The sequence below is a fragment of the Cyprinodon variegatus genome, unplaced genomic scaffold (assembly GCF_000732505.1).
Source record: "Cyprinodon variegatus isolate N-32 unplaced genomic scaffold, C_variegatus-1.0 Scaffold341, whole genome shotgun sequence".
NCBI classification, from domain to species: domain Eukaryota; kingdom Metazoa; phylum Chordata; class Actinopteri; order Cyprinodontiformes; family Cyprinodontidae; genus Cyprinodon; species Cyprinodon variegatus.
In genome coordinates, this window is record NW_015150794.1 from 312,336 (window position 1) to 326,929 (window position 14,594).

Consider the following 14,594-nt stretch of genomic DNA (forward strand, 5'->3'; position numbering starts at 1 on the left):
TTGAAAGCTTTTCTGGCTTTTAATACATTGATTTTTTATAACAGAATACCATTAAAAATTAAAAAAAAAAAGTTTTAAGATCTACTTTTCTACAGTATGTTTTTGTTTGGTTTTTCTTACCATCGAATAATATCCTTCTATCTTCTGTCCTAATATCATCTTTGGGAAACTTTTTGCGGTTTTCCTCATTTTTAAGTAAAAAAAAAAAAAAAAAAAACAAAGAAAAAAACTGTTGTTTAAATTGGAAACAGATTTCATATAGCAGATTTTTAAGATTATACATTTTTTGTATTATTATTTATAAGGTTATTATCAATCAACAAAGCTCTAAACAAAAAAGTCTATTTGGACTTTAAATGTCACAGATTGCTGCTCTGTCACTTAGAAAATAGTGTTGGGATTTGTTAGGAAAAACTTTCCTTAGGAAAGAAAGCATCTGTTTCGTATAATAATATGTAACTTCATATTTAAATAAAAATCTAACAAAAAGTCTCAGCTTTAAGATCAGATTTCTAAAAGTGACCTTGTAATATTGCAGAACAGAAGAAAAATCCAACAGACCACAGCAAGAGTCTAGGCAAGAAAAATAATTTATTTATAATGATATAATAACATTTTTTCATTACATTGGCATTGGATAGCTGCAGAGAGGAGCATTTGTGTGACACGCCACTTTGCAGCTACAGATTACACCATCTGATGGGGCCAGGAAACAGGATATTCAATACATACATGGAATTTTCCTTTAAATATGCTTTTTTTTTTTTTCTAATAAGAAGTAACAAAAATAGAATCATTCAAATAAATCTGTCTGTCTTTCTTCTTTTATTTCTTTCTAATTAACATCTGTGTCTTTAGAAGCTGCCTGCACAGCGACAGCGCTGTGTGAGACACTTGGTTGGGGGGGCCTGTTTGCTTGACTTAACCTGGACACACATAAAGTAGACCTCACTTATATTGCCTTCCAAAAACATAAACCTCATTGATGCATAATTGTGGCCAGTTTACATTTGATTATATCAACATCCCTTCATGCTCATCTTTGTCCATGTTAGTGTAAAGGTGAACCTCTAATTTCATGTTAAAAACACCTGCAGTTAATAAACACAACTCTGATATAAAAGTTTTATTTAAGCTACAGATATATCTTCTGTATTCATTTAGTGGTACAATTAAAACTTTTTTTATTCACGTTCTATTTGTATCCCAAATATCCATGGAAACTTTCATCAACAAATACAAGACTTTACTTTGTGTGAGCCTTTTATTCTTTTTCTTCATGTAATGCAGCACCTTCCACTTTTATTTATAAACACCCTTAGTAAAGAATTGCAATTTTCCGTAATAATCTCATACTGGAAAAAGGGTTTTGTTTTCTTTCCCCATTATTGGCATCATTGCTTTAAAATATGAATACAATCCCTCTTTGCAAACAGATTAAAAGGTTTTTGTCTTTGTCTCACATTTGATGACTTTTGATTTGGGGTCTGCAACACAAATCTGGAGCTGCATGTAGGTGTTAGGCACCTGTCAGCCAAGCCTTTATTGGCAGAATAAAGGATAAAAAACAGAAAGGAAAACAATACATCTTAGATTTAGACTCTGCAAATCTCTCTAATAAAGCTTAATGCAATTATTACAAATCAGAAATCATTAATAGTGGGAAAAAGGTGCCCATTGCTGGGCAACATTAATATTGATCGTTAATCATTAATATTTTTGAAAAGCTCTATCTGAGTCTAATTTGATCAATGGACCAATTTAAGTCCCTACAGATTTGACATCCAGACATAACTCCTGTGAAATGGTTATCAGCCCAAATATGCTACACTCTGCTACTTTTCTGAATCAATTACTCACTTATAAAAGTAATAAATACCAAAATTGTATAGATTTTATAGGCCTGACTTGAGTTTAATAAATTTGAGTTTTTAATTTTTTTTTTTGTTTTTACCCCTCTTATCCAAGAAATGAATGTAAAGGTGGGATTTTCTAAACATTTTCAGTGTGAAATGAAGCTACTGAGATAAACAATGATATACCAGAGGTACCATAACAGTAGAGGGTGCTGTAAATAACATGTAATGTAAAGCTATGGTTGCTGAGATGAAACGAGGATGAAAAACATAAAACATTTTGAATGAACCCTCATTTCTCTTTAATATAGATGTTTTTTTTCCATTGGAATTATAGAATCATCTTTAATATAGTCCTCTTATTAGATATGCCATAATACTTTATAATAAGCCATCAATATATTTGCTTCTATTTGCTCTTTAGTTTAGTGCTTTAGGCAGAGAGATCTCTTTGGTTCTGATTTTTTCAAATACAGTCCAGATCTGTGTGCCGGTAAATGAACCGCTGGTTATTATGACGCTTATTATTCAAGGCAAAAACAATTGCACAAATGCAGCTCTGTGGCGGTAACATTTCCGCTGATTGTGGAGCAACAGGTTCTTCCTGTTAATTAATGAAAACCTCTTCACATATGTAAGGGATCACATCCCTATTTGTTTGGCACTGTACCCTATGTTTTGGCTCCTGACTTCTCATTTTATAGGAATCCATCTTACAAACACACCATTTAGTCCTAATGTGCAACAAAAACAGGAAAAGGACTGTCTTACAACTGTTAAACCCCTATTTTTATGAACTTATGAGTGTCTTGTCCTTAAATCTCATGGAATTAACCCATTCCTTTTACTTCTGGTCTTTTAGTTGGCTTCAGTTCAGCTGGGTTCAGTACAAAAATAACGCCCTTATTTTCCTTCATTTTATACTCGCCCCCTCTTATTTATTAATTTTTTTATCTCCATAAATCTGAGGAACATCTACCTTGCATATTGGTGGAGAAAGTTTGGGTGTTATATACATATATTTTAGGCCATATGCAAGTTGTTTCCTATGTACCTGCTGTATACCACTCAGTTTTGTTACAAAACTCATGTTTCCACTATGAAGTCAGGCGAAATAATAAAAAAAATTAAATCTTAAAACAAACAAAAAATACCAAGAAGTCGCTGCAGCAGCGCCCATAATTCAATATACAAGGCAAACAAACACAGAGTTTTATAGTTGTATCATTGTCATTCACTATATATTTAAAACAAGCATCACTTTACTAGTCATCATAAATGGATTTATGTACGTCTTTCCAGAATGACTGAATACCTGAAGTAAGAAGAGTGTTGGGAAGAAAGACTTAGATGGCTGGGTTTTTTGTCTTCCCTTTGTTTTTTGTTTTTGTTTTTTGTGATGCTTTCTTTTTCGTCCACAAGATGGAGCTCTGACTCAGTAGCACCATCAGAGAGACATTAAGCTAAGCAAGAGTCAGGGGATGAAAGGTTTCCCTCCTTGCTCTGCACGCTCCATCCATACTGGAGGGGAGAATCTGGAATGCTGCTCGTCCGGTCATCCAGAACCGATAATCGTTGTGTTCACAGTTCAGAAAGTCAATGTCCTTCAAGCAAAAACACCTCTTTAATTCATTCGTTCATCCATTCTCTCCCTCAGTCATTCATGGCAACTCCGTGTAACGTGGGTGCTAACAGTATAAAAAAGAAAAAGAGCTTAAAACAAGAACGTTTTTGCATTTTTTCCAAATCAAAGAACAGCATTAATGTTTTCTAACAGTCCTTTCGTTGACATTCATTCTGTGTCGTCTCTCCTGCTGAGCTCAGATGCATAGGGTGAATGCAGAGAGAGACGGTGAGGTGGAAAAGGAAAAAAAGGAGGAGGTGGAGGGAATAGAGGAGGATGCAAAAAAAAGGAGGGAAAAGAGAAGGCGCTATTTGGGCTGATGAAGGGGTTACAGTGGAGCAAAAAGGACAGATGGAGATGGATCCTATAGTCATGAGAGGAGGAGGAGGAGAGCTGGGAGTGGTTGGGTGACTCAGACTGTCACTGGGACAAAATGCACAAAGGGGAGGGCAAAACAAACAGAACCTCTTCAGCGCCCGGAGCGTCCCTCTGCCATAGTGCCACCGGACAGATGGAGGGAACTTCAGTTTGAACCAGTTTTTACCCCATCATCTGCTAAAGCTGCAGCATTAGTCTGACAGTCCAAGTCCCCGAAATCAGTGGACTCTTTAAAAGGTTCTCACTGTTTGCTTCAGGAGGTTCCACAATCTATTATTTAACAAATTCTTTTAGCATTTCTGATATTGACAGTTTTGGGATATTCATTTGTTTTTGGGAGGTTTTTAATTTCTGGAAATAACTTTTGGATTCTTGAGTCATCATGGAGATGAGTGAATTATTTTTTACAATCTTTCAGATATAAGTGGAAACGATGGACCTAGACTGTAGAACTTAGAGTCTGTTGCACACCAACTGGTTAATGGATTTGATGACACTGTGCCACAAAATGGAAACTACACTGGAAAAGACTCCAGTAAGCTCTGCAGACACAGGGAGGGAAAATGGCAGTGATTGCTCTTTCAACCAACAGGTTATGGCTTCTAAGCGATAAATGAAAATGGACGGAAGGTGTTACTTTGCCCTGCTATTTTTCTAATGTTATCCTTGGTAGAATAAGTGCTCAGGTATAGCGTCACGCCTCTAAATGGTTTTCCTCTAAGTGGTTCTAATGCTACCAGAGCTGGGTGTTAGAGTGGGTTTCTAATTGGTTACTTTAAAAAGACAACTAAGAGAAATGTCAATTTCCTGCAGCTAGAGCCCCAGTTCAGGGTAATGCCATTATTATTCTTAAATTATATCTTCCAGTAAAGGTTTTATCCTTGTTCTTAAGATTCCTCTATGGTAAGGAATATTTTTTCTTACTGTCAACCTGAGGCCATTTCTCCTGTGCATGCCAAGTTTGTACCGTCCTATATTCATTTTGTGCTCTTAATTCACATTATGCCAATGTACTCGAATAACTATCACATCATTTTTCTTTGTAGGCAACCTCTTACTGCCTGAAGTAGGAAAAATTAAATATTGTGTTTCCAGTCACTTAGATGCTTAAGCCAAAACAATGGATATACGTTTTAGATGTTAAATATTAAGACCATTAAAATTGGGCATAATTATAACTAGTGTTGCGCCGATGCCATTTTTTGGCCCCGATACCCGATACCTGGCTGTGCAGTATCAGCCGATACCGATACCATAATAATGTAAAATAATTGCCATCATGGTTTTGTCAAGCTGCTGCCTACCTTTGTGAAGCAGGAAAAAATCTAATACAAAGTGAAACCAGTAGAACTTTTTATTGCCTACCAGGAGTGGGTGACAATAGTTGAATAAATTTATGGCTCTCAAAATGGTATCGGTGCCCTATTTGTTGGCACTCGCCAATACCAATACCGCCATTTTAGGGCAGTATCGGGGCCCCGTCCGATACTGGTATCGGTATCGGTGCAACACTAATTATAACAGTCCGCTAGATGGTAGCAGAATTCTTTCAAAAACTCCTCTTTGTAGGTAGAATATGAACCAACCAGCATTTGTGGATATGCCAATATTTGTCTTGAATTGACACTGTATAAGTAAACTGAATTGGAATTCAATATTTTTATGATTTATGGAGAAGCCAAAGAAGACTACAATGCAACAATCATTTGATCAAAATGTTTACCCTGCCTCTTCACCGGTCACAGGATGGATGGACTTATGGATGGAAGAAAAGAAAAAAAACAATAAAGCCACTGGAAAACAGTCATAGAATATGTCATAATATATGACACTTGATAAAAGCAATATTACAAATAATTGTATGCTGGCAGAAGTTGTTAATCAGTTGTATATCTGCATTACCCTTCCAAAAAAAATAAGTAAATATGACACTCAACGCTTAGATTGGTTCTTCTTAAACTCACTTCAAGCTCCAAACAAATGTAGATTCCTATCTTGGTTCATCAAAGGTTTAGTAGATAATACTCTGTGCTCTTGCCAGAGTGAATGTTTTGGTGGTAAAGCAGGTATAAGAAAGCACTGGTGCCAATGTTTAGCACTGGCACCTGTTTGTTGGGAAACACTTTTAAGGGTCACTTTGCCATAAATCCACCACTCCCCATATTCAATGTACTTATACCTCATGTCTGGATTAAGCCCTAAAGAATAGTGAGAAGGTTTTCAGACTTTATCTTGGGTATGGTAACCTTTTTTAAGGGTACACAACAATCTTGTCAGTTCTAGCAAGGGTTTGGTCTGATCATAATTAAACAGAGACCTCTCCTTGTAAAGCCAAAGAGAGTCACTTGGACACTTTCAAAGATGATAATTGATTAATAACATTCACCTCAAGGGATTCCACTAAAGATGTTCTATCCTACTGAGGGCATGCGGGATGACTGTCCACAAATTGAGACCAATGAAAACTAATGAGGAGACAACCTCACATTGAACATAAAACCATCCAAACCTTTGTGCACTTGCTCCATATTCCATCTATACACACTTGCACACATACAAACAATGTTACTGTAGGTCCTATGTGGTCAGTTTGTAACAGTTCTTAGGTCCCCCAAAACCAGGGACCAAAACCGGTTAAAAACCCTGTTCAATACCAGGCCTGCTTCATGATCTCTGAGCAGAAACATCAGCAGGCATGCTGGCTTCCACACACACGTGTCAACAGTCGTTTTCCGTTCTTGTTTCGTAGAGTAATTTTGTCAGTGTGTGTGCTGAAGGGTGTGAATGGGCTGTTTGAAGTCCAAGCTTCTTGCATCTTTGTACACTTCTTTAAGTCTGTGTTGATAGATGCTTTCCATTTCTCTTTGTACATGATACATACAATATAATACCATTAAACATTTACAGTAAATAGACATTTAGAATGTATAAAAAAATAAGAACGAAACGTAACATTTAAAAACGGGTTAAAAAGATGGTTAAGACAAGAGGAAACCAAAGGCGAAGCCGCATTAGTGATTCCGCCGTGTAAACGACCTCTGAGGTCAAAGGAAAGAAAAGTGCTTCGCTTTCCAAGCGCAGTCGGTCGGCTTGGTGCCTTTGTGGAATGCTTTGTGAGGATCCACGTTCACGGTCACAGCACGGGCTACAAGATGAGGGACATGCTCATGCCTTATCTTTGGTGGCAAAACAATAAACAATAAAATAAAATCCCCCATGCAGTTTCTATGTTCAATATGGCACTTCACTATTGGGCTGCTATGCTATTGGAGGAAGAAGGAGCAAGAAAGTCCAACTTTACCCTTCTTTGTGTCCCCATCGCAAAACCAATGCCCCATCCTCAACGTCATAGAGGCCTACAGGTGAATCACATACAGATTGTTAACTTGTACTCCAATATTTCCGTGGATCAATTTGATTCCTTGTCATTGGTGGTGTCATGGTAGATCAGAGTGGTCGCAGATTTAGATACGATTCAGATCTTTTGTTAGTTCTGATTCAAAAGGCATGAGGATATCCACCATGTATTTCTACATTCCCAGCGTCATTTTCACCAGTCAATGTGCCCATACTTTTCCCCCGCTGAACAGCAAGTCTTTTATATTTATATATAGTGGAAAACAAAACAAAAAAAACTTTATTATCCAAAGAGGAATTTCACAGGGAAACACTGAGCTCCAACCACAGGAAGGACCATTTTGCCCAAAACTTGGCTCCAATTTCTTTGGATATTCCGAATGGTCAATCAGAGGTTGGGGCGTTCAGGGCGTGCCCTCAGTTTGTGGCAGATTGTAGAGTTGTTTTGTGTTGTAGTAAACAGGAACCAGTCCAGATTAACATCTGGAAACCGTAACACCGTTCACTGATCATTGGCTTTCTCATTCCCCGGTGGCATCTCCCCTCCGTCGGTAGATGATACGGTGCTGTTTGAGAACTCTGTGACACGTCGGGCTAGAGGATTTGTGCTCTTCAGGAGCTCCATTGCAGAAACTCTCGCTCCTCCACTGGAAGACTTGTTGCCTTTCTTCTGAAGCAGGGCCATGAAGTTCTCGTTACGAGAGCTCGACCTCTGGCTGCTCCCCAAAGTTAGATTCCGATGGTCATTTCCGCTGACGCTGTGCTTCACAGGGGATACCAGGCTCTGGCGGCTACCAAAAGAATCTGACGGCTCCTTTCGGCCCAGGACCTTTCGCTTGGACCTGGAAGAGAGTCATATAAATTCAAATGGTTGGAGAATATCTCATCAACCTCAAGCATTGCACAATTGCTGGCAACTTTGATGTAGGAGAAGGTTTCAGACTACTTCCTCTGTTGTTTTGATGAAAACATAAATTTCTTTTCAGCTCTTAAAGCAGCAAAACATATGAAATTATTAACAGCTGTTGCTTAGAGACTAGCTCTCTTATACTTGTCTTTGTGTGCCTTCATCTATAAATGTTTCTGTGCAAGAGAGAGGAACGAGGACAAAGTAAGAATTTCTGGTCAGCTCTGTGCTGTACATGGAGCCGTTGCTAGGGAACTCCGTTCTCAGACCTTTGGGTTTTAAAAAGCTAATGCTAATCCTTTTAGAGGAAGTTTGTCTGTGTGTATGTGTCCAAACCTGTGTATGATGGTAAACAAGTCCTCTGTAGTGTGTGTCGTAGGAGTACTGGCCAACAAGTCATCTTCTGTTTCCTCAGTAATCTGGAGAGCAGTCTTCTCATCGCCAGCTGAATCCTCTGATGATTGCAAAGAAATCACATTAAAACACAGCTCAAGGATTAACCTTTTTAGAAATGTAATTTTCATAGTGTGCGACTTGGTTAGACAGAAAATTAGATAACTGCATGATATAGACATTACTATAACCAAAAAGAGAAGAGAGCGTTAGCCTGTGTTTATTTACACTGGTTTTAAAACTAGGGAGCCTCAGTATCAACATCAATCAAGAGGTTTTGCACCAAAATTACAAGATAATTATCTTTACAGGGATAATTTTAAAAAGCAGATGTATTGCTGCAAAAAATTTATTGATACAATCCCTTAAAATGGTAAGAAGAGTGTTTAAAACTAAAGAACCACTGGTAGGAAAGGAATTCAAGAAGTAAACTAGATTTTCATTATATTATTTCAACAAAGCATCTTCCTTATGCTTTTGGTTCTAATCTGTCACACTGTCTTCAGATTTCCATTAGATACTTCCTTGTCCTGTACTGTATATACAGTATTTAAATTATATCAGAACATATGTTGCAATTGTGTCTTCAGTTTTGAGGTAAAGAAATAAAAGCTAGGTAATTATAAAACTCTCTGCCTATAGACTATTATCACTTTCATTTTGGTCTATTTTAATGGGGACCTTATCTGAAGAGTGTACACAGCGCAAAAACAATCTAGAAATGGGTTAAAATTTCTTAAATTAAGTGTATTTACCCTTAATTTCAGTAGGTAAATAAAACGATTTGCCAATAAAATGAGTCTTTTTATTTTTAAAATAAGATAATTAGATAATATGCACTTGAAATAAGACAAAGCAATTGTTTTTTCTTAGTTTAAATGTAAATTGTCGTGTTCCATTGGTAAAATGTTTCACTTACCTGCTCAATTTAAGACAAAATGTACTTATTTTAAGAAAAAATGACTTACAGTTTTTGTAGGGCATTTTTTCACCGATTTACTCTGCTTGGGATAACTGTAAATAGAACATATTTCTTCCTTTCCACAATGGTTTTCTTGGAACTATTCCATAAGGTCCAGGTTATATGATTTGAAATCAAAATCCTTGGTTAAATATTGAATGTTAAATAACGTGTACTTATAGAGCGCTTTTTTCAAGTCACACACACTTATATTGGCAAGCTATATTGTAGCCATAGCTGCCTTGGGGCTCACTGACAGGAGCAAGGCTGCCATACACCACCAAGCCTTTTGACCACCAAAGACAAAACGACACTGAAAGCCAGAGCTGGGGGTTAAATTGCAACCCTTTGGTTGCAGGGTAAAATCCTGCATCCTACGCCACTGTCGTCCTGAATAGACCATTATAAGCTCTAAATGCCAAAGCAAGCTGCTCCTTCAGAAATACCTTCTCCAATCCCGGTGCTGCCCATCTTTTCTCCAAGTTCAGTGAGAGAGGAATCATGGAGTGATGATTGCAAAGAAGACTCTTTTGAACTTTCCTCATCTGTTTCCAAATGGTTTTCATCTTTCTCAGGCATATCAGGAACACCAGAACTATCCAGAATATAATCCGTTGAAAATGCTCCACCGGGAGAACTGAGACCCACAGGGCTTTCAGATTGTGTAATCTGCCTATCTGTGCTTCCGTTGGTGGAAGAATGATGTGGTGTTGGAAGGAGTAGAACATTTGGTTTCTTGGGAACTGGAGGAGGAACCTGAAAAGTGTAGCAGAAATTGTGATTGTTAATTTTGTTTGACACTAGGTGATCTACCCGCCTTTGAATAAGAGCAAATTATATCCTACTCACCTTGGGTTTCTTTTTGTCAGAAAGCTCTGCAAGACAAGAGATTGTCATCCTTGAAGGTAGTGTCTTGCTCTTGTCTTGGAGCTCAGGGGCCTCCTGGGAACTGCATGGAGAAGGGAGTGATCCTCCATCCCCTGGTCCTAGATGGATATCTGATTCTCTTTCAAATTCAGGTTCCAGCATTGGATCTTCCAACAAAGGCTGGGGATCTGGGAGTGGTGGGAGGTCAAATAGAGACTGCGACTGAGCAAGGAATGTGTGATCATAGGTATTTATCTGTACATTGGCGGAATCTGTCACAGCAGCAGGACTTGTGGCAGTTTGTGGTGGGGGCTTTTTCGGTTTAGGCTTTTTCATTACTTTGTATATGTTGCCAAGAGGTACTGGACGTTCCACAGGTGAGGCAGGAGGAGATTCGATGCCAAGAGGGGAGGTAGAGGAAGGGGAAGGAGACTTAATGAGGAGGTTTATGGGCCGTTTGGGCAATGGAGGCTTGACTGCAACTGGTGGCTTAGGCTTTGGTAGAGTTGGAGGTGGGCTCGGGCCATCGCTGATGTCTCTGCCATGCTGCTCTTCTTCGATTGTGTCAGAGGCACCATCAGGAGAGTCCTCCAAGTCTCCTCGGGAAACAGACCGGAGTCTAATGGTCTTTAGCTCATTCTGGGTAACTACGGGTAATGCCTGTGAAGAATTGGGGCTATTTTTTCCTGGTTTTGCAGCAGTAGAAGTATCTGAATGTCGCCTACTGGCCCTTTGCTTTGGTTTTAGTGATGACAACTCTAAATGTGCATTTCCAGGCATTTCAAATGACAACCTGGACCTTGCAGCGGGGTCCTTAGGGGATGGTAAGGATGATTTCCTTTCCGGGATCTTTGGACGCATCTTACATCCTGTTGTCCCTACGGTCCCCTGATTTACTGGAACTGTCGGAGTTGGAGTTTCTGACTGACTAGAATAGCCACTTGATGGCGATATAAGTCCTGGAGGTTTTAAGGGCGAAGAAGCCTTAACATCAGTCTCCATTGATAACTGTGAAGGAGACGTGGCTCTGGAAGTGGAGGGAGAGTCTAGAAGGGACTCTGAGCTACTCCTGACTTTCATACATTCAATCACTGTGGTACCTGTTGCTGTGCTGGAGCCTGATAAAGACCTGTGGAAGACAAGCAGAGGGAAGAATGAAAGACAGCCATTTTACTGTGTGACATCTATAAAATGAAGTACATCAACAAAACTATCTATGGTTTTATACCTGTAGGGGTCATTGCTCTTCCACTCTCCCAACTGCCAGTGAGTTGGGAAGTTCATCTCTGTTTCCCCTTCCCTTTCCGGAGCCTGGACTTCCAGACTTGGTGGTCCATTGTTGCCCCCTTGGCCTATCTCCCTTTCACCAACACTGGCTTTAGATGAGCAAGATGAGTTTGTCAAAAGGAAATCTGGCTGGAAGTCTGGAAAATTGTCCCTAGGTATGTGCAGGCTCTTTGGCCTACCATCTCGGTAAAGACCACCACCATGCCTTATTCTGCCCTCAGCTTCTCCCAGGTTTTTCATTAAGGAAACACTTCTCACAGGAGGTGGGGGCTTGCGCTTGGATTTTTTAAGTGAGATGGAACGAGAGCGAAGACGTAAGCGTCCTTCTGTGCTGTAATCTGAAGCTGTGACGGAGACAGTGTCCGCAGTGCTTGTACTGTCTTCAGAACTCCCTCTAGGGTAAAGAAGGGCATAGTTCTCCCCATAACCCAGATAGTTGTGATGCTCTTGATAGTGGTCCGTTACCATAGTGTTCCCATTCCCAGTAGTGGTGATAGTCAAGTCTGGCTCTATCCCACCTTCTGTAAAGCAAAAGGAGCCAGAATCAGTGGGCGTAGAAAGGGAACGTTCCCGGAACTTGAAGGCATTCTGTGCGGCTATGGATCGTGCTGACCTCTGCCTTCCTCGTCCTGGTTCATGACCACCTCCTCGCCCTCCATCTGCAGGTGCGCCCTCAGTTTCCCTCCGATTTCCAATTGTGACTACAGAAGGCATGATCCCGGACCCAATATTTCCTGTTCTCCCAGAAGTGTCTGTCACACATGTGAATGAACTAGAATGTGAGCTCACAGACTGTCCTGAGTTCACCAGCATGACCCCGTCCTGCATCCCATCAGCATGACCAATGACGCTGTGATGCTTGGGAGGGACTGCTGGACCTTTGCTCATATTGTAATTGTAAGTCTCATTCCAGGCAGCAGGAGAAAATGTTGATCCTTTAGGTCCATTCCAAGAAGATGTGGGTGTGTTAGAGCACAGCAACCCAGAGTGGTCCATAGCTCCTGAATAAAGCTGCTCTGAGGCACGTTGCCCCAAGCTGTTATCTGTAAGGGGGGGATTAGAAACAAAGAAGCATGAAGCCTGTTACCACAAGTAGTTTATTGTCCTGAATAAGGGGAATTAAAAAATATTGTTTTTACTCTGTTTAACTCCCCTAAAGAAATTTCATAATTTTCATAGAAAACACCTTTATACACCTTTTTTTTTTTTTTTTTTTTTAGAAAACTGCCAAAAAAAAAAGGCATAATCATCAATGCTTTTGTAACTTTTGACTTACAAGCAAACATTTATTCTAAAAGCTAATTGAATATGCATACTTTACACAACGCTGCTGGGGCTTTAGAATACTTACTGCTTAAACAGTAAGTTATTGCTATTTTATTGGCTCCAAGCCAATAAAATAGCAATAAAATAATCAACATTAAACAAATAACATAAATTTTGATAATTTGTTTTCTTACCACAAAACATAAGCAATTATTTAAAAAGTCACAAGTATGCTGGAATATACCATTTTGCAAAACTTTGAAATTGCATCTTCTCACTGGTGGGAGATAGAGATTGATATGGTTTTTGGATTTATTTATTTATTTTTAATGCCTTGGTTTGCATATAACAGTAGTTTAATTTTATTGATATCAGAGTGGAGAAATTTACCTCTGCATTTAACCCATCCCATATATACCCATATATATATATATACACATATACACATATATATACACATATATATAGATATATATACACCCCTCCTCTGCAGTTTGTCTTTGCTGGTTTGTCATCTTTATTTAGTGTCTTCATTGATCCCTGTTTCTCACTTCACAATGGTTCCTGTTTTTGGTTTATTTTTGGATTATTCCTTCTAGTGGCATCGTCGCAATAAATATACAAGAAAACTAAGCAGCCTCCGCTTCTGCATTATGGGTCCAACTGCAAACATTCTACAATTCTGAAAATATGCATCTATAAATGATTATAAATCTGTAAATAAACAGACAGTGTACCAACAGCTTTAATTACAGAGATTAATTACGGATATTAATGTAATCAGTAAAAATAAATCAATTAATATGGAAGTTCCTAGAACAAATAAATAGATAATTTTTACCCACCTTGGGGTATGGTTGTGTCGAGCTCTGAATGTGTCTTCCTTAGAGGGAGGTTTTGATGAGATGTGTCTGTAAATAGCTCCAGCGAGTGAGGCTGTTTGGGATAGGGGTCCCCAGGAGAGGGAGAGTGCTGGAGGAGGTCGACGCCGTGAAATTTCACTGTTCCCACTTCACCTGAACGAGACAGACAGGAGTGGACAGTAAGCATACAACATGAACTATTTGATGCATTTTCTATGTTGTTTCTTTTTTTAGCACCCAAAAATGACACTCTTAACCAATCTTAACCAGCAACACTGCAAACTGAACAATTTGTGTGGAATTAGTGAGAACTAAATGTCTGATTTTTTTTCCTTTAGGTTGGTCAGATTTTTGTAAATAAGACGTGTGTATTCCACTCATAAAACAAGCATATGTGATTAGGTATAAAGATTTCCAGAAAACAGCCTTCTTCTAGGTTTAAGTTTTTCCTGTTTTAACGCAGACTGAGTTGCAGCAGATGCTAACAGACACCTGCTGCACTGTTGTCAATCTAATATACTGTCAGTGCCAACAGTAAGTCATTGAATAAACAGCTTACATACATACTCAGCCAGTCTTTCTCTCAGTGTTCTTGTAAAATAATGTCTAAGACAAAAACATGCAATTGAGTAAAACTATTTCTTTTTTTTAAGGAGTCAAGGTCACTGTGCCAAAACAGTTTTTGAAAGAAAATAAACGGAAAAAAAAAAAGAACAGAAATAGCTCATTGCAGAGGTTGAGGTACCTGAGAACATGGTACACAATGCTGACAACAGTCAGAGTCAACAACCTAATTACTATTTGAATTGTAAAGCTAGACAATTGAATTACTGAT

The 14,594-nt window shown here is 38.8% G+C and overlaps 1 protein-coding gene across 4 annotated transcripts in view; it reads right to left on the minus strand.

The window, feature by feature from the left end:
* Nucleotides 1-5,168: 5,168 nt before the first annotated feature.
* Nucleotides 5,169-14,594, minus strand: part of nhsl2 (NHS like 2) — a 209,044-nt gene continuing 199,618 nt past the window's right edge. For 3 of the 4 annotated variants that reach the window (XM_015385490.1, XM_015385491.1, XM_015385492.1), the window contains exons 5-10: nt 13,742-13,912; nt 11,572-12,673; nt 10,326-11,472; nt 9,923-10,232; nt 8,459-8,576; nt 5,170-8,057 (exon numbers count right to left, since the gene is read on the minus strand). In XM_015385490.1, the coding sequence (XP_015240976.1) occupies nt 7,718-8,057; nt 8,459-8,576; nt 9,923-10,232; nt 10,326-11,472; nt 11,572-12,673; nt 13,742-13,912 (3,188 nt within the window). In that variant the 3' untranslated portion in view covers nt 5,170-7,717. Of the gene's footprint in view, nt 8,058-8,458; nt 8,577-9,922; nt 10,233-10,325; nt 11,473-11,571; nt 12,674-13,741; nt 13,913-14,594 lie in introns of all 4 variants that reach the window. The other variant, XM_015385489.1, reaches the window with a different exon arrangement.